The sequence below is a fragment of the Notolepis coatsorum genome (genome assembly GCF_963971535.1).
Source record: "Notolepis coatsorum genome assembly, chromosome: 5".
NCBI lineage: Eukaryota > Metazoa > Chordata > Actinopteri > Aulopiformes > Paralepididae > Notolepis > Notolepis coatsorum.
Window position 1 is genome coordinate 164,452,820 of NC_140169.1, and position 24,232 is coordinate 164,477,051.

At 47.9% G+C, this 24,232-nt stretch overlaps 1 protein-coding gene across 1 annotated transcript in view; it reads left to right on the forward strand.

Moving 5' to 3' along the window:
• stk39 (serine threonine kinase 39) overlaps window positions 1-24,232 on the forward strand; it is a 166,001-nt gene that overhangs the window by 23,632 nt on the left and 118,137 nt on the right. Inside the window, exons 5-7 of the mRNA XM_084314652.1 lie at window positions 5,380-5,435; window positions 22,653-22,762; window positions 23,979-24,080. Coding sequence (XP_084170778.1) covers window positions 5,380-5,435; window positions 22,653-22,762; window positions 23,979-24,080 — 268 coding nt within the window. The remainder of the gene's footprint in view (window positions 1-5,379; window positions 5,436-22,652; window positions 22,763-23,978; window positions 24,081-24,232) is intronic.

The window sequence follows — 24,232 nt, forward strand, 5'->3', positions numbered from 1 at the left end:
ACACGCATATCTGCCCCTTCTCCTGGAGTAGGCATGTCGGCGTGGTTAGGGCACGGGACTGGTTCTGGTCACGTTGGTCCGGATCAGTTGAACCCGTTGTCCGCCGGGGATGCAGATCTGCTGTTCTGGTACCCTGAGGGACTTGGGCTTTTTTCAGGGGGAAAAATGCCAGGTCGGTCCGGGTGTCACAGGGTTAAGCGCTATGGAGACCCTGGTTGGGTAAATTTTTACTCAGCACTGTCGTAATGGCTTACGGCCATGCCGACCTGTACACGCTCGATCTCGTCAGATCTCGGCCGCTACACAGGTTGGTCCTGGTTAGTACTTGGTTGGGAGACCGCCTGGGAATACCAAGTACGGTGTGCTTGGGGCTGGTTCTCCATTCTTTTTCGCTCCTCTCTCACGCATGGCGAAGAGGGGCCTGTTGGGGTGGTCTTTGACCTCCTCTGGTGACCCTGTGCTTCCCGTATCACCGGGCCCGGTCCGAAGTCATGTTTCGTCGACCCGTAGGCCTGGGTTAACCCTTTTTTGAAAACTGAAACACTTGTACTGCGGTATAGCCGGTGTATACCCGCAGGTGTGTTTTGGAGTTTTTTTCTTGAGGGGTTATAGGAACAACCACCGCATTGGGTAACACCAAGGTGGTTGATTCCCTGGTGTGTTGGAGCAGTGTCAACTCCCGGGTTCACCGGTTGAGGGTGCCCCTGCACGTTCATGACATCTGCCAATCGTGTCAGCCTTCTCTGCCTCAACCCCTCTGGGTGGGGGCTTTTTAAATGGAGGCTTGGTCATGCAACAACGCCAGCTTACGCCCCTTCCGCCGGGGTGGCTGTGTTCAGCTGTCCCCTCTGGCGCCTGTCTCGTCCGCAGTCTCCAGGCTAGGGTTAACAGCCTGTTGCCTGGTTTTTTCCCCGGTGCGCTGCCTGCTTCCGTTGGTTAACCTTTTTTGTGTGCTTACGGCCATGCTGACTGCCTGTTCTGCAGGGTCAGTGTGCCAGGCGGTGTACTATTGGGGGGACAGGGCCCGCTCGGCTGATGGGCCTTTGTCGATGTGGGGGGCGGGGTCACTAAGTGCCCACCTGGTGGGGTCTTGATGCTGGCATCATGGACTTCTCCAGGCCCCCGTTCCAGGGGGTCCAGTCCCTTTGGTGGGTCTGGGTCTTCCTTCGCGCTCCGCTGCTACGGCCTTGCCACGGGGTTGGGTTTGCCCTTGACCCCGTGATTCTGGGGGCAGTAACGAGGTTGTTCCCTCCGTTCGTTCCCGGGTGGCATGCGGGTTGTGCGTGTGTGTAGTCGTGGGGTCAAGCCACGGTCTGCTCACCCTGTGCGTTGAGTTGCTTGAGTGCCTCTTCGCACGGTCGGGTCCGTCGCCCTCCCGTGAAGCCCCCAATAGGGGGGGTGCCCTCCATTAGGGGGGGTCGGGGGGGCTCTGCCCTCCCTGTTCTGATGGTTGTGGGGGGCTTTCAGCGGGGTGTATTTGTCGGCCGATGGCTCTCGCTCGGCCTCCCTTGTGCAGAGAGTGACGCCGAGCGAGAGCCATACGATACAGAACGTTAGGTTATGACTATAACCAAGTTCTGTTAGTATGGTGACGCTCGGCGTCCGACGCCGCTGCAGCCCTTGATCTCGCCTTGTGGTGAAAGCTTGGGAAGGAGGCGAGTGGGTGGCCCCACCCCTGCTTATATGGGTAAGCTGATAGGGGTGTGGTCAGACAAATATTGGGATTAAAGGTACATTGTGGTCTTTATTCAGTGCGCGTGCACGTGTGCGAGGACAGTGCAGAGAGTTACGCCGAGCGTCACCATACTAACAGAACTTGGTTATAGTCATAACCTAACGTTCACTCAACTGAAACTATATTGTGTACTTACAAAACTAAATTAAATGAAATAAAAAATATAGTACCTTAGAACTACTATAGTACTATAGAATTAGTTTGCATTGCATGTTCTATTCTATATTCTATTCTAAATAGCTTAATCTTCACTAATGATGAATTTATCTTTATATTTAGGTAATATATCTTATATACAATTTTAATTCAATCAATCAATCTGCACGGTGATTGATTGAATGAAAATGTTATTAACAGATTGCAGAATGGGTACAATACAGTACAGCTCAATACACACAATTGTTAAAGCCCAACATCCAGGTTAAACCCTACTGATCAATTATGGGTAGTTTACATCATTGGTATATAATTTCATTAATTATTTTTTTCCATTTGACACCGGAAATGCCACTCCGAAAGAGTTAAAAAGGTACGAATAACATGCACGCGCGAATCAAAAAAGCTTATCAAACGCCGACGTCACTACAGGTGCATATTAATGAGCCGAATCTAAAAGCTTATCAGACGCTAGCACGGCCGTGACGTCACTTCAGGAAACGTATGCCTTATGCCCGTCCGGGTCATAGTACTACTCGATATATGGCGCTGGCTAACGTTAGCATTATGTCTACTGTCGTGAACCATTTGAGATCGGGGCATGTAGAGGAGTTTTGGGGAACGAGTAAAATCATGTGCAGGTCCTCTTCTCAGACCTGTGTGGCAAAGCACTGCACACGCATCATGCAAGCTACACGTCGCTGCATGTTGATCAATGGTGGCCCACTCGGTGCATCACAGTTAGCCTATAGCTCCGCCGTCCCTGCTACAGTCGGGACCACTACACTGACGTTAGCCTATAGCTCCGCCGTCCCTGCTACAGTCGGGACCACTACACTGACGTTAGCCTATAGCTCCGCCGTCCCTGCTACAGTCAGGACCACTACACTGACGTTAGCCTATAGCTCCGCCGTCCCTGCTACAGTCGGGACCACTACACTGACGTTAGCCTATAGCTCCGCCGTCCTTGCTACAGTCGGGACCACTACACTGACGTTAGCCTATAGCTCCGCCGTCCTTGCTACAGTCGGGACCACTACACTGACGTTAGCCTATAGCTCCGCCGTCCCTGCTACAGTCGGGACCACTACACTGACGTTAGCCTATAGCTCCGCCATCCTTGCTACAGTCGGGACCACTACACTGACGTTAGCCGTCCCTGCGGAGCTATAGTGGTTCTCTCCTCTTTGTGTGCCCCCGTTCTCGCGTGTGTCCTGCCGGGGAGCTTGTGTAGCGGCGGCCGTAGCGTTAGTTAGCTCATAGCTATCGTGTACCACTAGCGTTACGGCGGGCTCGAGCACCCTACGGCTGCCGCCGTTGTCGCGTCCATGGGCTCCCCGGCAGGGTACCCGTGGGGACGGGGGTGTACAGAGAGGAGAGAACCATTTTGTGTCGGGCGTTCATGCCGGCCAGCGAGCCGGACGTCGGGATATGTTGTTAGCACAATAGCTACCAACTTAAGCTAAGCTATGTTAGCTTATAACGGTGTACACAATATGTACAACGACACAATGATTTACATTATTACAAATATGGTAACGTGGTTGTGGCTTTTACAAATAGTGGTTAGCTTTAGAGATGGATGGCTATGATCACGGAGCAATAGTGTTGTTAGGTGAAACAGATACATTTTCATTCGGCTAGTAGTAGCAAGGCTCTCAGTGCCTGCCACTAGCTGTGTGTGACTCTCAGTGCCCCCTGGTGAGCCCCCTGGTGCCCTGCACCTCTTGTGACGACATCATTTCGATTACACACGCACGTTATGAACCATTGATTAAAATATCCACGTGCGTGGTGATTGTGTTGGGCAGACAAAATGTTTGATAAAAACGCTAAAACTGGGTCAATTTCAATACTTTTTTTTCCTTCTTCATGAAAGTCACCGTTGGCCTAGTCCACATTGTTTATTGAACAAAAATACAACATGAAGGTTGGCCTTTAAGGGGATGCAGACCAGAGAAAGACTTTCGTCTTGTTTACATCAGGGTCCCCCATTTTCAATTCATAATGAATTTTAAGTAAGGGTGCAACTTGCTCTGTGCAATCCATTCTTTGTGGATCTAGCATGACCCAGTTATATGTAAACAATGACTGAGTATTATGACCCAGTTATATGTAAACAATGACTGAGTATTATGACAGAGCTATATGTAAACAATGACTGAGTATTATGACCCAGTTATATGTAAACAATGACTGAGTATTATGACCTAGTTGTATGTAAACAACAGGGGTGTAAAATACTTGAGTAATTGTACTTTGTTACAATACTTAAGTACTGTTTTGGGGGATTTGTACTTTACTCAAGTATTATTAGGTTTGTATACTTATACTTTTACTCAATTACATTTCAGAGAAAAAAAACATTTTACTCCCTACATTTAAAATGCAGACCTACAAAGTACAAATCTTGCAGGTTAATCGATTCATCGGTGTGGCTCTACTTTGATACTATAATATCAATGCCACTCTATCATCATCAACCTTTTACTTTATTTTGAAATAGCAAAAGGTAAACACACAAAGAGAAGTCTACAAAAGGTCAACTTTGATACAAAGACTTTCATCTCACCATTCTTGTTCCTTCATGTTCTGATGAAAGCACAGACGGCTCGACTGACTCAACTACACTACGTGTTCGCAAAGCATCGCTGCACAGAGCCTCGATTTTAATTTGAAAATAGAATTTCATCGTCCGTGTTGAATCCTCTCTGTATACAAACTAGGGATGTGCATGACTGACCAAAATCATTTTAGAATAGTCTACTGTTCTTAAGACCGAATATTCGAATATCCGCCCCCCCCCCCCCCCCCCCCCCCCAAAAAGAAAATGTTCAGTTTCAGTTAAATTCTGTTGTTCTTTTTAATAGAATGGATCATTAAAATCAAAGGGTATTGCACATAAATAGGCACTTCAGAATCTGAAGTTCAGATAATCCTTCAGAACGTTGATCAGCTCGGCTGACCGACAATAAATAAAAATGACACCATTCACCATCGTAGCCTATAATAACAGCATTGCATTGGCCGGTTTTAATAAACAAACAGAAACAGTAGCATGTGCATCTTTTAGATCAATTAGGCTATGAAAATTAGGCTGCCTCTAAATATAAAAATGTATTAAATAAGAATAGTTTGCTTCAATAATAATAATACAAAAAAAAAGTATTTTATAAAAATTAAATATATTTTAAAATGTATATTTAAAAATATTTTTTTTCGACTCTGACATGAAAATCGAATGTGGAGACTGGCACGACTATTCGAAAATTATAATATTCTAACTCATCCCTACTACAAACGCAGCGTATTGACCGGCGGCACAGAGGCCATGTGTTCCGGTCCACTTCCTGGACTCCAAGGTCACCGAGTCGTAAAGACTTCATTAGACCCTCAGGGGCAGCGGGACGGAAACCACGGAATCGGATCGATGCCATTCCATGCGGTGCGCTGTGCCTGACCGTGTTTTCTGTCTGTCTGGCCCACAGGGACGTGAAAGCAGGGAACATTCTACTGGGAGAAGACGGATCTGTGCAGATTGCAGGTGTGTTGAGCACAGAGCCCCTATGGTGCCGACAACACAGACAATGCAGACAACGCTCACTGCAATATTATATATTATATTAACAAATTGTTCTAAATAAATAATAATGATAATAAATTATTTGAAGTTTGGACACATTTTTTACAACTTACATTTTTAGAGACTAAAGTACAGAAAAAAGGTACCGTTGGGTACCGGTATCGATTCAAATGTGTACGGTACCCAACCCTACCTCTCAGGTCACCAGTTTGTCTTCTAGATAATAATAATAATAATAATAATAATAATAATAATAATAATAATAATAATAATAATAATAATAATAATAATAATAATAATAATAATAATAATAATAATAATAATAATAATAATAATAATAATAATAATTATAATAATAATAATAATAATAATAATAATAATAATAATAATAATAATAATAATAAATAATAATAATAATAATAATAATACATTTTATTTGGAGGCGCCTTTCAAAACACCCCAAGGTCACCAGTTAAAACAAGACAAACAATGTATACGTATGAAATATAAAACAGTGGCACACAGGGTGCAGTTATAGTGAGTATGCCCAGAATGCAAGGCAGTTAAAAGACAAGGTTAAGAAAAGAATAAGATAAGCAACAAGAAGTATAAAAAACAGTGAAGTTAAAATAACAGACAAACAAACAGCAGGGGGTATTGGGCAGTGATGGAGGTTATAGTGAATATGCGAGTTTGAACAGATGGGTTTTCAATTGTGATCTGAATGATGAGAGTGAGTCTGACTGTCGGATGTGTGGGGGCCAGTGATGCCACAGATTACTTGTAAAAGTAATCCGATTACTGATTACTGATTACTCCTTTAAAAAGTAATCCAAGTTACTTTACTGATTACTTGATTATCAGAGTAACTTAGTTACTTTGAAAGTAACTAGGTTACGAAGTCGTCGTCGTTCCCCCAACAGTTTTTTTTAAAACGCTTTATTGAAAGTGCATAAATTGTTTTTAACTTGTTTCTCTGCACATAACGTAAATTGTTAAACTAGTGCTTCAGCTTCTGTACCATCAAGTATGGTAAAGCAACAGTCTATGATGCTCACAGCATTAGAGCAGCCAGCCAGTGGTTTTACAAAACCAGTGTATCCATTCACATCTAACAAATGCAGGCTGAACTATTCAATTATATCAACTGTAACTATTAAATTGTTTTTATAAATGTCTCTCTATAAACATACAATCGGTCTCTCTTTAACATGTAAATTAACTGTAAATCTGGCAAATAAGAGCTTTTGCTCTGCCACCATCAAATATACATTAATCAATAGGGAAAGAAACAATCTCTCTCTTTTGCTGTTTGGCTGGCCTCCGAGTCCTCCTGTACCTAGTCGAAGCGTCGTAGTGTTGTGATTCCAGATGCTTTCAATGCAATTGGATGTGCTGTTTTTAGCGGTAGACAGTATTTACGTTTAGGTCGCTTTCACATATAGTTTCGGTTCTGGGGGTGAAGTTGAAACATCTGAACAATGTCACGCGGTCGAAAAGGGCGCTTGTCTATTGGACAGTGGAAATGTGTGTGTGGCTGCTGCGATCCCGTGTGTGCGCGCGCGCGCGCGTGTGTGTGTGTGTGTACTGCGGTCTGCGGAGCCCTTCAGTTCAGCGGAGCCGAGTTTTGACATGGCATTGATCCATTGTTCTATTGAAGCACATTACCACCATCCTCTCGCTAAACAACTTGTAGACCACAGTGTTTTTATGAGTGCCCACAAGTAGCTGTTTTAATAATATAATAAGCCGCGCGCCTCGGTAATAATAATAAGCCGCGTTTTTTCTTCCTGTAAGCGTTTTGGGGTGGAATTCTCAGACGAATGCAACGGAGCCCTGCTGTCACACGATTGGCGCATATGTCACATGACGTGCTGTGAAGACCCGCCCTACTCTGCCTCTGATTCGCAGACTGTGGATGGGGAATGTGATTGGGCCAAAGCAGAGTCACTCACAGACAGAGAGTCCAGTCACGCCGCGGGCCACATTCTTGTGTAACCCTTTCACTGCCACACCACGTCACTCCCAAATAAGAAAAAAGCACAGCTCAAAAATGTATTTTTGACTGTCGAAAACGAAATAAAATACTGCATTCCGCCTGCATTATGAATTTATGATGAGATAGTAACGAAATAGTAATGCACAGCCACTTGGACAAGTAACTGCAATCAGATTACTGGCTTTTAAAGATTAACGCGTTAGATTACTATTTTCGGGGAAAAGTAATCAGATTACAATAACGCGTTACTTAGTAACGCGTTACCGGCATCACTGGTGGGGGCAGGGAGTTCCGAGGTCTGGGAGCCGAGCAGCTGAACACTCGGGCACCCATGGTGCCGAGGCGTGAGCTGGGGATGGATAAGAGTCCAGTAGAGGATGAGCGGAGGGTGCGGGAGGGGGTGTAATCTTGGAGGTCAGTGATGTAGGTGGGGGCTAGATTGTGGAGGGCTTTGAAGGTGAGTAAGAGGTTTTTTAAATCAATCCGGTAGTACACAGGGAGCCAGTGTAGTTGAATGAGGACGGGGGTGATGTGGTGGGATGAGTTTGTGCGGGTGATAATCCTAGCAGCAGAGTTTTGGATGATTTGGAGTCTGTTGATGAGTTTGGTGGGAAGGCCGGTGAGGAGAGCGTTACAGTAATCGATCCGGGATGTGACAAATGAGTGGACCAGGGTTTCTGTATTTGATTGGGACAGGGATGGGCGGAGTCTGGAGATATTACGGAGGTGAAAGAATGACACGAGGCTTTTGACTTGGGGGGAGAAGGGTACAGGGAAGCCGTCGATGGTGATGTTTGGAACTGGGGTGTTTTAATGAGTTTTAATGTCCTCTCATGTCACCTGTTCGTCTTCTAGATTCGTTTAATGTCCTCTCAGGTCACCTGTTTGTCTTCTAGATGAGTTTAATGTCCTCTCATGTCACCTGTTTGTGCGTCTGCTTGATTTATCGGCTGTGTGTTTTGTATATATGGCTGATATTTTGTGCCGCTTCATGTCCATCATGCTTATGTATACACACACACACATATAGCTCAATGCTCATATCTGTCGTGTTTCATGTGCAGATTCTATTCAAATTTCACGTTATTTTATTGTCACAGCTTTTTTAAACAAAGTACATTCGGAAAAACGTGAGATGCTTGTTTTTCCCGGCCTCCTCAATCGTATTAGATTTGTAAACGACAATACACAACGATTTATACAATACAAGTAGTGCTGTCAGGTGATTAAACAAATGTATCTAATTAATTACAATTAATTAATCTAATTAATTGCATTTTAATCGCATAACCATTTTAGGCCTGATATTTTATATTTATAATCATATTTCAAATTGCATGTGTCCGGATGGCAGAATTCAGTACTGTATCTACAAAACCTTCTGTTTAATCATCTTCCCTTTATGGTTTGAAACCGACCCCAACAGCACGGCACAGACAGGTAGTTCAGAGTTAGCCAAAGACTAGGGCGTATTTATTTCTGAAACAGGAATGAGCGAAATAACAATAAGAACAACAAAGGGGAGAATGTTCTTGGCAGAGTTGTCTGCGGCTCTGCAGATCGTCCCGGTATTGAGAATGGAGAAGCGGCGTAGCGCCACTGCCTCTGCGGCTCTGCAGCTACTCCAGGATCCAACTCGGGGAGGAACGGAGAGAGAGAGAGAGAGTGGTCAATAAACAAGCCAACGGAATACAGAGGCAGTCCAGTCCTCCTTAGCTGAGTCCAGTATAAACACACGTGACTTAATCTTCAGTGTTACCAACACACAAGTTTAGCTGAGCCCAGTACAATCCCACGTGACTTAATCTTCAGTGTTACCAACACACAAGTTTAGCTGAGTCCAGTACAAAACAAAAACGGCAAATCTTCAGTGTTATCCAAACACACAGAAAACAGAGAATCCAAAAGGTTAGTTCCAAAAACTCACCAAAGCGCAAATGCGCAAAGCGGGCAACGAGGCACAGCTCCAACGGATGATATGAGATACACAACAGCGGCAACTTCCATAGACGTCCTGAAGAAAAACAGACGAGGCACAACAATGGGGGGAACAGGCAGTAGCAGTGGTAATCCAAAACGACCCGACAACGATTGACAGAAAGACCAGAGTATATGAAGGGCTCTGGGCGCTGATTACAAACAACCGACAGGTGCGTGACGGCAATTGGTACTTGACCTAGAAGCGTGTGGTGGCACTGAGCCAATCCTCCTCACAGTACCTTGAAGCGTGTGGCGGGAATGGGCCAATCCTCACAGTACCCCCCCCTCCACGGGAGCCACCCGGCGACCAGCCCGGCCTGTCAGGATGGGAACGATGGAAGTCGGTGCTCAGGCCGGGGTCCATGATGAGCTGGCGGGAGACCCAGCTCCGTTCCTCCGGGCCGTATCCCTCCCAGTCCACCAGGTACTGGAACCCCCGTCCCCGCCGTCGGACGTCCATAAGCCGACGGACCTGCCACTGGGGGTGTCCGTCCACCATCTCGGAAGGAGGCGGGTCCGGAGCAGGAGGCATCAGGGGACTGAGGGAGACAGGCTTAACCCGGGACACATGGAAAACGGGGTGAATGCGCATGGACGCAGGAAGCTTAAGACTCACCGCCGCGGGACTGAGCACCTTCAGAACCTCAAAAGGACCGACGAACCAGGGGTTAAGCTTCTTGGCCGAGGATCGAAGCGGAAGGTCCTTGGCGGACAGCCAAACCCTCTGCCCAGGGTGGTACGTCGGTGCAGGGATCCGGCGCCGGTCAGCCCCACGACTGGCGCGCTCCGATGACCGGAGCAGTGCAGTCCTGGTGATCTCCCAGACCTGTCGGCACCGGTCGAGATGGTCCTGCATGGAGGGAACTGCCACCTCCGACTCCTGTGCAGGGAAAAGAGGGGGTTGGTAGCCCAGGGATACCTCAAAAGGCGAGAGGCCGGTGGCGGAACTGACCAGGGAGTTGATGGCATACTCGACCCAGGGGAGGAACCGGCTCCAGGAAGCGGGTCTCTCGGCAGCCACACAACGGAGAGCAGACTCCACGCTCTGGTTCATCCTCTCTGTTTGTCCGTTAGTCTGGGGATGATAACCAGAGGAAAGACTGACTGTTGCCCCCAATCCCTTGCAAAAGGCCCGCCATACCTGGGAAGTGAACTGGGGGCCCCGGTCCGAGATGACGTCCTGGGGAAAACCATGGAGGCGGAACACGTGGCTTGTCAGGAGGTCCGCTGTCTCGGCAGCCGAGGGAAGCTTGGGAAGGGCCACGAGGTGAACCCCCTTGCTGAACCGATCCACCACGGTCAGTAGGCACGTGTTCCCCTGGGACGAAGGAAGACCCGTGACGAAGTCCAACGCCACCTGGGACCAAGGGCGGCTCGGAATGGGAAGCGGCTGCAATAGCCCGGAGGGTGCCTGGTGGGAGGCCTTGCTGCGGGCGCAGACCGTGCAGGCCAGAACAAGCTCCTTGACGTCGTTCCTCATGGTGGGCCACCAGAATCGACGAGCCAGGAAGGAGAAAGTGCGATGAACGCCCGGGTGGCAGGCGAACCGGCTGGTATGGCCCCACTGGAGGACCCTGGACCGGACTGAGTCGGGGACGAAGAGGCGACGAACGGGTACATTGCCGGGAGCGGGATGGAAGCGTAGGGCATGCCTTACCAACCCCTCGATGCCCAAGGAGACCACTCCCACCACCCTGGCCTCTGGGAGGATGGGAGTCGGATCCTCAGTGGTTGGAGCCCCCTTGGAGTGTAACCGGGACAGGGAGTCGGCCTTCGTGTTGCGGGACCCAGGGCGAAAGGTCAGCGAGAAGTCGAACCGACTGAGGAAGCTGGCCCACCTTGCCTGCCGGCCGTTGAGGCGCTTGGAAGCACGGATGTACGTAAAGTTCTTGTGGTCCGTCCAAATGGTGAATGGTTCCTCGGCCCCCTCTAGCCAATGACGCCACTCCTCCAAGGCAGCCACTACCGCCAGCAGCTCCCGATTGCCGATGTCATAGTTCCTCTCGGCAGGGAGGAAACGACGTGAGTAGAAGGCGCACGGATGTACCTTCTGGTCCGTTGCCGACCGCTGGGACAAGATAGCCCCTAGTCCAGTATCCGAGGCGTCCACCTCCACAATGAACTGTCTCTTGGGGTCTGGGTGGAGCAAGACCGGGGCGGTGGTGAACCTCTTCTTGAGGGAACGGAACGCAGCGCAAGCCGCTGGGGACCAGTCGAACGGCAGGGAGGGAGAGGTTAGCCTGGTAAGTGGTTCCGCCACCTGGCTGTAGTTCCGGATGAATCTTCGGTAGAAGTTTGCGAACCCGAGGAAGCTCTGTAGCTCTTTCCGAGCGGTGGGTTCCGGCCACTCCTCCACGGCCCGGATCTTGCGAGGGTCAGCTCGGGTCAAGCCGCTCTCCACGATGAAGCCCAGGTAATCGACGGAGTCGGAGTGAAATCGGCACTTCTCTGCCTTGACGAAGAGCCGATTGTGGAGGAGGCGCTCCAGCATACGGCGGACATGCTGGACGTGTTCCTCGAGGGTCTTGGAGAAGATGAGGATGGCGTCCAGGTATACCACCACAAACTCCTCCAGCATGTCACGGAGGACGTCATTCATGAGCGCCTGGAATACCGCCGGAGCGTTGGTGAGGCCAAACGGCATCACCAGGTACTCGTAGTGGCCCCTGGGAGTCTTGAAGGCGGTCTTCCATTCATCGCCTTCTCGGATACAGACCAGATGGTAGGCACTCCGGAGGTCCAGCTTGGTGAAGACGGTAGCCTGGGTGAGGGGCTCGAAGGTGGAGTTTATGAGAGGAAGAGGGTACTTGTTCTTAATGGTGATCTCGTTGAGTTGGCGATAGTCGATGCAGGGTCGAAGGTCTCCATCCTTCTTCCCAACAAAAAAGAAACCGGCCGCCACCGGGGAGGAGGAAGGCCGAATGAGGCCTGCTGCCAAGGACTCAGAGATGTACTTATCCATTGCTGCCTTCTCAGGGACGGTCAGACTGTAGAGGCGGCTGCCGGGAAGGGGAGCCCCAGAGCGGAGGTCGATGGCACAGTCGTAAGGCCGGTGAGGCGGAAGGGCCTGAGCCCGGGACTTACTGAAAACCTCCTCGAGGTCGTGGTATTCGGGGGGAATAGTCGAGAGGTCCGGGGGCGGCTCACAAAAGGAACTCCGGGGCGAGGGACTGGACGCCGCCTGAAGACACTGGGCATGACAGGAGGAGCTCCACCCCCTGATGGTACCGGAGGACCAGGTGATGTGGGGCTCATGCAGCGCGAGCCAGGGCCGACCCAGGACTACAGGGACAAGAGGGGATCTGGTGATAAAAAACTGGAGTCTCTCAACGTGGTTACCAGCAATGGTGAGAAGGACTGGACAGGTGCGTTGAGTGATGTCAGCCAGGCGGTGCTGGTCCAACGCGAACACCTCCAAGGGTCTATCGAGGTCCTCAAGTGGAATGTTGGCCTGGGTGGCAAACTCGAAATCCAGGAAACTCTCATCAGCACCCGAGTCAATGAGTGCCTCCACCGTCGCCCGTTGGTCCGCCCAGGCTAGGGTGACACTCGTCAGACGGTTAGGTGGTGCACGGGTGTGGGAACAAGAAAAACGGCTCACCAGGATCTCCCGGGGTCCCGGCGAGCCTGGTCTTTTGGCCGGGTGGGGCAATTGGAGATACAGTGTCCATCCCGGCCGCAGTAGAGGCAAAGGCCGGACCTGAACCTGGCCTCCCGTTCAGCCTGGCTAAGGTGTGTGCGTCCCAGCTGCATGGGTTCCTCCTCGGGCACCGAACGGGAGGGGAAGGGGCCACCAGTTGCGGAGGGAGCAGGACGGACCGCAGTACCGTCACGAGTGCGGGGGGTCTGGGGAACGTCTGGGGGTCCCAGTCGGGCTCTCTCACGCCTTCTCTCTCGGAGTCGTCCGTCGATGCGAATTGCGAGGTCGAATAGGCCCTCGAGGGAATCGGGCTCCTCACGGGTCGCGAGCTTGTCCCTTACTGCGTCGTTGAGCCCCCTCAGGAAGGTGAGACGAAGCGCTTGATCGTTCCAACCGCTCTCCGTTGCGGCCAGTCTGAACACCAGCGCGTAGTCGGTGACACTGCCACTGCCCTGCTGGAAGGTGCCCAACCGAGCTCCTGGGTCCTGGCCACGAGCTGGGTGGTGGAAAACCCTGCGGAGCTCTGCCACGAAGTCTGGGTAGGAAAAACAAAAATCAGCCCTCATTGACCAGGAGGCAGTAACCCACTGTGCTGCTCGGCCTGAGAGCAGGTTAGTCATGTAAGCCACTCGGGCTCCCTCTGAAGTAAATCGGCTGGGTTGATGGAGGAAAACCAACTCACTTTGCATGATGAATGTGGCACAATCCTCGAAGTTACCGTCAAACCAACGTGGTTCAGAGAGACGGGGCTCCCGAGGTGCGAGGTCGGGAGGCGCGGGGTCCGCCACGGCTGCGGGTGGTGCTCTGGCCGAGATTCCTGGAGTAGGTGGGGTTACAAGCAGGGCGTTAAATGCTTCACTCAACGTCTGTAGTTGGTGCAGAATATCAGCCTGCTGATTACCCTGGGCTGTCTGCAGGGTAGCCAGAGAGCTAAGGGACTCCTGAATAGGCTGGACCTGAGCCCGGAGGTCCTGCACAGCAGCCGCAGCCGCACCTAACTGTAGGCTGTGGTCGTTGGTCAATTCGATCTGGACCGCCAACGCTGCCTTGACCCTGTCTGTGTCGGCTGGGGTCGTCATGGTCGGGTCGTAATGTTATGGTTTGAAACCGACCCCAACAGCACGGCACAGACAGGTAGTTCAGAGTTAGCCAAAGACTAGGGCGTATTTATTTCTGAAACAGGAATGAGCGAAATAACAATAAGAACAACAAAGGGGAGAATGTTCTTGGCAGAGTTGTCTGCGGCTCTGCAGATCGTCCCGGTATTGAGAATGGAGAAGCGGCGTAGCGCCACTGCCTCTGCGGCTCTGCAGCTACTCCAGGATCCAACTCGGGGAGGAACGGAGAGAGAGAGAGAGTGGTCAATAAACAAGCCAACGGAATACAGAGGCAGTCCAGTCCTCCTTAGCTGAGTCCAGTATAAACACACGTGACTTAATCTTCAGTGTTACCAACACACAAGTTTAGCTGAGCCCAGTACAACCCCACGTGACTTAATCTTCAGTGTTACCAACACACAAGTTTAGCTGAGTCCATTACAAAACAAAAACGGCAAATCTTCAGTGTTATCCAAACACACAGAAAACAGAGAATCCAAAAGGTTAGTTCCAAAAACTCACCAAAGCGCAAATGCGCAAAGCAGGCAACGAGGCACAGCTCCAACGGATGATAGAGATACACAACAGCGGCAACTTCTATAGACGTCCTGAAGAAAAACAGACGAGGCACAACAACGGTGGGAACAGGCAGTAGCAGTGGTAATCCAAAACGACCCGACAACGATTGACAGAAAGACCCGAGTATATGAAGGGCTCTGGGCGCTGATTACAAACAACCGACAGGTGCGTGACGGCAATTGGTACTTGACCTAGAAGCGTGTGGTGGCACTGAGCCAATCCTCCTCACAGTACCTTGAAGCATGTGGCGGGAATGGGCCAATCCTCACAATTCATTTGTTTCGATTTTTCAGGTCTGCTCAATTTTAGCATGGTGTTATTCACAGTCAAAAAAAATTGAATTGATATTCTCATTTGGTTCATTACAATTGACTCAAGCCTATAACAGACACAGTATTTCTGACACTGGGAATACATTCCCTGAGATCCATAGATGTCCCTAGAATCAGATACCAAGAACATGCAATTGGACCATTTAAAAAAGAAAGTCTGTAAATGTTTATTCTACGTTATTATGGAATGAATGAGATTTAAATATATATATATTTTTTTTAAAAGTAAAAAAAGATTTAATTAAAAAAAATTATTTGCGATAATTTGCTGTGTAATTAATTAATATAATTAACGCGATAAACTGACAGCCCTAAATACAAGATATATGTTTTTTACAATGTAAAAAAAACAGCAGATAATAAAAGAATGAAATTAAACTGTGTAAGTAGCAGCAGAGTGTGCATGTAATACGTGTGCTTGTGTGGTGTGTCAGTCACTTAGGGCGCGTTCACACCTACTCTGTTTGGTCCACTTTAAGTGGACCATGGTCCCTTTAAGTGGACCATGGTCCCTTTAGATCGATAGTCCGTTTGGTTTGTACAGGTGTGAACGCAAACCGAACTATAATGAGGACCAAACAACCGAACCATGGTCCTCTTGAAAAGTTGGGACTTGGTTCGTTTCAATCGAACTATAGTACCTAATCCAGGAAGCAAAGTAGCCTACTCCTCTCTAGACTGGCGCCGCACGCGGACAGTCTCTCTCTTCCTCCCTCTCTCTCTCTCCTCTCTAGACACAGTCTCTCTCTTCCTCTCTCTCTCTCTACTCTAGACTCGCGCCGCGCGCGGACCCCCCAACTTTCTCCTGCGTGAGGAGGACATTCGCGGACATTCTCTCAGATAAAGAAAAAAAAAGCGTACATACTTTTTGGGTACTTTCATAATAGCAGCGTGCAGCTCTGTAACAACAACGCATCTCGAGCTGCTTCTATGCAGCTGTCTAGTAGTTGACAGCTTACGCAGGAAGGAAAGGGCTCTCTCTCTCTCTCTCTCTCTCTCTCTCTCTCTCTCTCTCTCTCTCTCTCTCTCTCTCTCTCTCTCTCATAATAGTATCTCTCTCATTACGCTGCCGGCAACTGATTATTACGTGTGTGAGTGCTATTAGTCCAATAGATGCGACAGCATGTCCTTTGTTTACAAATTAGATCCGCACCAAACAGGGTAGTGTGAACGCAGACCAAAATTAAACAATGTATCATTTTCACATTTGGTGCGGATCTAATTTGTAAACAAATTAGAAAGTCCGGACTATCCCTGGACTTTCAGATGTGAACACACCCTTAAAGGAACACACCAACATTTGGGGAGATTAGCTTATCGTTCAGTAGAAAGCTATCTGGCTGCATGTTAGCCTAGCTTAGCACAATGAATGGAAGCGGACAGTGCCTGTTAGCCTTCGGGAGAGGTGTTAGTTGGACAAGGCCTAGTTAAATATTATAATTCTGTATTTTTATTTAAAAAAAATTGGATCATTCCATTTGGGCTGTGGGGGTGCTTAATGTCTGAAGGAGTCGACGGAAGGCTTCTTGTCCTCTGAGAAAGCATGCAATTGGTCCACTGATGGATACATCTTGATATTTGTCTAGTCTAGTGTGTTCATTAGATGGGTGAAATCCTCTTTCACATTACATTTACATTTAGTCATTTAGCTGACGCTTTTATCCAAAGCGACTTACAAGTTCTGTACGACAAGTCATCAGGAAGGGCACAACTCTATCAGCTGAGTAACAATGTTCATAAAGTGTTGAGTGCTACAGTGTAGGTTAGTTTATTAGGACAAGTGCATGACAGTAAGGTTAGTTAGGGTTAGATTTTTTTAATTTTTTTTTTAATTCAGATAATGGTTGAAGTGCGTCTTTAGTCGACGGCGAAAGATTGGACGTGTTTCGGCTGTCCTAACTGGGGTGGGTAGTTCATTCCACCATTGTGGGGCAAGGACTGAGAATAGGCGACTTCTCTTTGATGACCCTCCCGGAGCTCGGATAGGAGTAGGTCTGAGACGGCCAGAAGATGCAGAGCGTAGGGGTCTTGAGGGTGTGTAGTTAGTGTTAAGTTGCAAATAAGACAACCGTTATCTTTCATTCATGTTTATTTCACGCTCCATAGCGTAGTGGCCACAGCCTTCCTCCAGTCCAAAACCAGTGACGCGCAACAACAGCGCCCATTCACCTTTATCCAGATTACCGTAATGGCCGCAGTAGAAGTGAACTTAACAATCTCACTCTCTTTTTTTAAACAAATAATACAAGATCAGATATCACTCTCTTTTCTTAAACAAATAATACAAGATCTCACTATTTTTTTTTAACAAATAATACACTGCAAGGATATTTCAAGAAAACTAAATACACCCAAATCTAATTTTTTTTTTAACTGCAAGGATATTTCAAGAAAACAAAAAAAATAAACTCAGTCATCATAACCAGTTATTCAGTAATCTAGCTTCCACTGTCCATTCTTCAGTGCTTTAAGCAGCACAAGGGAAGATGCTCCCTTTTTGGTCAGACAGTTTGCCAGCTGGTCCTTCGTAGTAGACCACAGAATCCGTTGGATCCTTTTGTCCTGGATAAGTTCTTTGATTCCACTTATTTCCAGTCTCAGTCGTTTCTCAGTCACTGACTTGGTGGACTTGATAGCCTCCACAAGGGAGAAGTTGTCTGTAACACACATCACAGGTAGGGTGCGCTGTTTGACCATACCTGTAGTAAGTTCAGAGTAGAGAGAGGACAAAAATATGGCATTATCAATACCATCAGCCAGGGCTAGTGTCTCTCCTGCCAGCGTGCTCCGAACCACTCTTCTGATCCTTTTTGATTTCCAGCAGATTGGAGAGAATCGTCCTTTCTCACCCATCAGAACGATGAGATGCCCTCCTTGTGTTCCCCCATCTGGGAGGTTTCCCATGGATGCGTCGCTGAAAACAACAAGCTTCAAAGAGTCCTCCTTTCCTAAGTTGTGAAACTTCAGGGTGACATGTTCTGATTGCAGTTTTCGTACTACCTTATTTGCTTCATGCATAGTTTGCACAGTAGCATGTTTTAGATTGGTTGCAAGGACACATGTATCGAACATGATATCTGGCCTACTCTGTCTAGCCACCCACAAGAGTTGTCCTATTTTTGACCTTAGGTTGTCAGTCTCACACTCTGTGAGAAGAGCATCACGGTGCAACGCTCTTGATGGGTCTATGAGAATGGGCTGAAGGTTCTTTATGTAGATCTCCTGTTGCACAAGCACTTCTCCACCTACTGTGGAGAGTTCCATCCCCACATAGCGAAAGTTGTCTTGTTCCTCACGTCCCACCTGGAAAACTGTTTTGAGGTGGGGGATGGTCGTCGTGGCAAATGTGTGTGAGCCACCCCAGATGAAATCATCCACATGACAGGCAAGAACACCAGTCACAATACAGTTTTCATCAAGCCAGTAGAATACAGCAGGATCAACTTGTGACATAGTGGCCCCTGTTTTGATCATCGTTGCTTTTACTCTGTTGTACCAGTAGAGAGAGGCATCAGCAAGTCCATAGACACACTTCTTCAGCTTCCACAGTGTCCCCTCACTTTTAGCCTCAGGAGGAGGGCGGATGTGTATATCCCGAGACAGCTCCATTCCTTGAAGAAAAGCTGACTTTATGTCCATAGAGTTCAATGTCCATTTTTTCTGACACAGAACTGATATGAGTAATCTAAGGGACTCTGATGAGCATGTAGGCGAGTCCTTCTGTAGATCTTGAGTGTTAAATTCTTCAAAACCCCTAGCCACTAGCCATGCTTTAGGTATGATACCATCTGGGGTTTCTTTAAGCGTACACACCCATCTCGTTGACACCTGTCTTTGACCCACATTTTTCACCTCCTCAAACACCTCATTTTTCCTCCAGTTACTGATTTCATCTTGTTTAGCCTTATCAAATGGTACACCCTCTGTTACTAATACATCATTTTCCTGCATATCAGAGCATAGTTCTACACCATCTAGTTCTACACCATCTAGTGGCTTAACCTGAAAATTGTCTACTTTAGTAAGATCAACTGACCCCATAGTACCGGTGATGTCAAAAGGTTCTAAGTACTGTAGGTTGTACCAGTTGCTGTTTTTTCCTGTAGCCTTTCCTGCTCGTCCCATCACTTTAGCTGTGTGAGAAACACCTGTTACATTATCCACAAAGCTGATTGTCTGACCGGCTTTTACCTTTATACCGGTTTTCACCTCTATGCCGGTCTGGTGATAATCGTCTTGATTGATCCCATTAGGGTTATCTATATCCTGGTTTGCTACACCTGCTGCGTCATTATTCATGTCACCATCAGTAACGGGCATGTCCTCACTGTTACTATTCATATCATTGTCAGTAACAGGCACATTATTATCACTACCAGATACATCGACATTGCCCACAGTATTACTTTCCCCAGGGTGCACTTTTCGCAGCCTAGATTGATGAACCCTGACATATGTCCCACCATGACGTACAAAAATCACCACCCCATCTTGCCCTATTACAACCCCAGGGCCTTTCCATTCAACACAGTCTGTCCTTTTGTAGAACACTTTGTCTCCTGTTTCATACTTCTCATCTGTTGGACGAAGCTGTTTTCGAAGAGCTCGTCTGATTCTCTCTGAGCATTCTGCCTCCGTAAAAGCTTTCCTTGCTGCATGTAATGCTGTTATGTGCTTTCCCACCCATGCGCTCATTGTAGTTCCCTCCAAAGCAGGTGGCTGGTCAACAAACACAGAGGGAAGGTTCGGGTTCTGTCCAAACACCAGCTGATGTGGACTGTAGCCATGCACGTTCTGCATTGTGTTCTTTGCCATGAGTGCCCAATCAAGAGCCGTTTTCCAGTCAAGTCCTTTGTCAAGTTTTACCTTCAGTAGTATCTCTGTAAGGGATTGGTTGTGGCGTTCCAGCAAACCATTGCTCCATGGACTGTAGCCAGCAGTCGTCTTGATCTCGATGTTGAAGTTCTCCGCCATGTCTCTTATTTCCTCATTATTGAACTCTCCACCGTTGTCAGTGAAGAGACGCTCAGGTGGACCATGGACACTGATCCAGGAATGCACAAAATTGTTCACCATCACACTTGGCTTCTTTGAGGTCACGATGCTACCTGCACTAAAGCGAGTGAAGTGATTGATAATGTGTAGGTACCACACATTTGGTTCTAGCTCATGTAGATCAACTGCCACAGTCTCGTTGTACCTGGAGGCCATGGGCAGACCAACAGCAGGCTTGGGCTTAGCCTTGCTGTACTTGAGACATATCTCACATTTTCCTACTATTTCCCCTAGAATAGCAGTGCATTCATCATCCGTGTTTCCAGCATTTGTCAGCAGCTTCTTTAGCCTATCAACTGATGCATGTCCAAATTGCTTGTGAAGTTTAAGTAAAGCTTTGTGTTTTTCCACACTGGTCATATTATCTGTGATGGCCAGGACCACATTCTCATATGCTTCACTCGGGGACTCCTTATCCAGTATGTTCAGACAGTAGTGTCCAGATGAAGTCAACTCTAGAGCTACTGGTTTCTGAAACATTATAGCTGTATCGTTTTCCAGGTTCAACACAGCTCCTGCTCTCTTTAGCGAAGTTTTACTGAGCAGTAAAGGAATGTCAGATGAGACTACCTCTGTTTCAATATAACATTTTGTTTCTCCTATCTTGGCTGGTATCTTGACCTTTTTTGTAGAATGCACAACTCGCCCATCCCCAAACTTAAAAGGTTTGCTACTCTCTGTGCTAACCAACCTTTTGACTTGTTTCTCATTTAGTCCCCCAACATAGTTATCCAGCCATTTTTCACCACATACAGTCCGTGTACATGCCGTATCAATGACGGCCGTTCCCAGAGCCTCAACCATGAATATTGCTGCATCTGATTCCTTAGAAATAAGTGTTATATTACACTCATCTGGCTCTTCATTTTCTTCCGTCACTTTTACATATTCTTTCTTGTTTGGGCAATCTTTCACCCAGTGGAATGTGCTCTGACAAATCCCACACTTTGTTCGTCTTCCAAATTTATCAAGCGGATTTGTGCCTGCGAATGGTCCTCTAACTTGTCCACTTTGAGATTGCGGCTGCTCCCGCCTCTGCTGCTCTCGTCTCTGATCTGTGTAAAAAGCTGCATCTTGCTTCACAGTAATGCCTCCTGCCCTTTTCTCCGTTTTTTCTCCAAATATACGTTTCAGTCCTGACTTCATATCAACAAAGGTGTGCTTACCACAGGCAGTCAATGCCAGCTGTTTGTCTTTGATGTCGAGGCCCGCTGTATCCAGTAGTTTGAATGCCAAAACAGCGTCAGGTAGAACCATATCGAATTTCTTGATCCGGTTGTACATCTGTTCAAAATCAACAATATAGTCCACCATAGAGACGCCGTCTCCTCGCGAAATCTGATCAAACTCCGAATAGGCTTCGTAAGCCCGGTCCTTCTCTGCTCTCAAAAACACCCTGTCAAGTTCCCGAATCAAAGTTGCCATTCCATTATCCTCATTAAGATCATCGACAGGTATTTCCAACGCAGTATCCCTCGCCCTACCCGTCAACGATAGAGCAACAGCCAACGCTTGTTTCTTCTTGGCTAAATCCGTCACCCGACTCCACATCTCAACTTCATTCTTCCACTTCTCAAAAGACGTCTTTTCGTCCAGTCCAGGCGGCTGCCTGTAGTTATTAACGTTAGAGGCCGCCATCCTCTGCTACCATGTTAAGTTGCAAATAAGACAACCGTTATCTTTCATTCATGTTTATTTCACGCTCCATAGCGTAGTGGCCACAGCCTTCCTCCAGTCCAAAACCAGTGACGCGCAACAACAGCGCCCATTCACCTTCATCCAGATTACCATAATGGCCGCAGTAGAAGTGAACTTAACAGTTAGAGACCATTGACCGGAGGTAGGCGGGAGCGGTTCCCTTTGCGGCACGGTATGCCAGGTCGAGGGCCTTGAAGCGGATTCGTGCAGCAATGGGGAGCCAGTGCAGGTCCCTAAGAAGTGGGGTGACATGGGCCGACTTCGGTAGGTTTGAGATCAGGCGGGCCGCTGCGTTCTGAATGAGTTGAAGAGGCTTAGTGGCAGTGGCCGGGAGGCCAGCGAGCAGTGCGTTGCAGTAGTCGAGGCGGGAGATGACTGTTGATTGGACGAGGAGTTGGGTGGCTTCTTTTGTCAGATAGGGGCGGATCCTTCTGACGTTGCTCAGGAGGAATCAGCAGGTTCTGGTTGTCGCTGCGATGTGAGCAGAGAAGTTCAACTGGTCGTCGAGGACAACACCAAGGTTCTTGGCGGTCGGTGCCTCTGTGCCCGTTTTCATAGGCCTCTCTGGTATGTGCGCCATTAGCGTTAGCCTTCTAGGCCTCTTTGCTTTTGGAAAGGACGATACAACCTTTTTTTCTTATTTCTTTTCTATACTTAAAAAAAAAAGTGCATTAGACTAAGGCCATGGTTACACTTACAACGTTTCATTTTCGAAACGTAGTCTTATTGTGCACACAATTTGAGCATGACTATTAATCAAATACAATAAAAAAAAACATGTTGTCTTTCTTTGTTCAGATTTTGGAGTCAGTGCGTTTCTAGCCACGGGGGGAGACATGACCAGGAACAAAGTGCGGAAGACGTTTGTCGGCACACCGTGCTGGATGGCCCCCGAGGTCATGGAGCAGGTGAGAGCCGGAGTCCTCACCGGCAAGATTTTTATTGATCTTTTCCTCCCTCCTTTTTGCTCCGATTTTCTCCCATCCCAATGTTAGTCGTTATGCCAATTCCCAATCCCCTTCCTGGTCGCTGCGCACTTACCCCCCACAGTCGGTCTGGGAGAGTGGAGGCTATCACGTGCTTCCTCCGACACACGTCTAGCCAATCAACCGCTTCTTTTCACCTGGCAGCGCGGACTCTCACTGAGAGGGTGTAACGTGTGGAAGGATCACACTACCCCCCTTAGATCCTATCCGCGCTGAGCAGGCGCCCCGACCGAACTGTAGGAGTCGCTGTTTACAACGACCCGGACCCACCCCGCCAGCTTTCCCACCCTCTAATACTGCCAATTGTATTAGTGTGAACGGCCAGCCAAGCTGGTGACAACGCCGGAGCTGTGAGCTGGATTCGAACAGGCGACACCGGCAAGACTTTAACCCTTTCACTACCACACTACAGGAGGTTAACCCTTTTTTCACTACCACACTACAGAAGGTTAAACCCTTTCACTACCACACTACAGACGGTTAACCCTTTCACTACCACACTACAGACGGTTAACCCTTTCACTACCACACTACAGAAGGTTAAACCCTTTCACTACCACACTACAGACGGTTAACCCTTTCACTACCACACTACAGAAGGTTAAACCCATTCACTACCACACTACAGGAGGTTAACCCTTTCACTACCACACTACAGAAGGTTAAACCCTTTCACTACCACACTACAGGAGGTTAACCCTTTCACTACCACACTACAGACGGTTAACCTTTTTCATTACCACACTACAGAAGGTTAACCCTTTCACTACCAACTACATACGGTTAACCCTTTCACTACCACACTACAGGAGGTTAACCCTTTCACTACCACACTACAGCCGGTTAACCATTTCACTACCACACTACAGAAGGTTAACCCTTTCACTACCACAATACAGACAGTTAACCCTTTCACTACCACACTACAGAAGGTTAACATTTCACTACCACATTACAGAAGGTTAACCCTTTCACTACCACACTACAGAAGGTTAACTTTTCACTACCACACTACAGAAGGTTAACTCTTTCACTACCACACTACAGCAGGTTAACTCTTTCACTACCACACTCTAGAAGGTTAAATTAATGCCGTCGATTATGACCGATATATATGTCTGTGTCATTCTACCCACAGGTACGAGGCTACGACTTTAAAGCAGACATATGGAGTTTTGGAATAACTGCCATTGAGCTGGCAACAGGCTCTGCACCCTACCACAGATACCCTCCCATGAAGGTGAGGGGTCCGTTAGAGTTACCTGTCTGTCTGTCTGTCTGTCTGTCTGTCTGTCTGTCTGTCTGTCTGTCTGTCTGTCTGTCTGTCTGTCTGTCTGTCTGTCTGTCTGTCTGTCTGTCTGTCTGTCTGTCTGTCTGTCTGTCTGTCTGTCT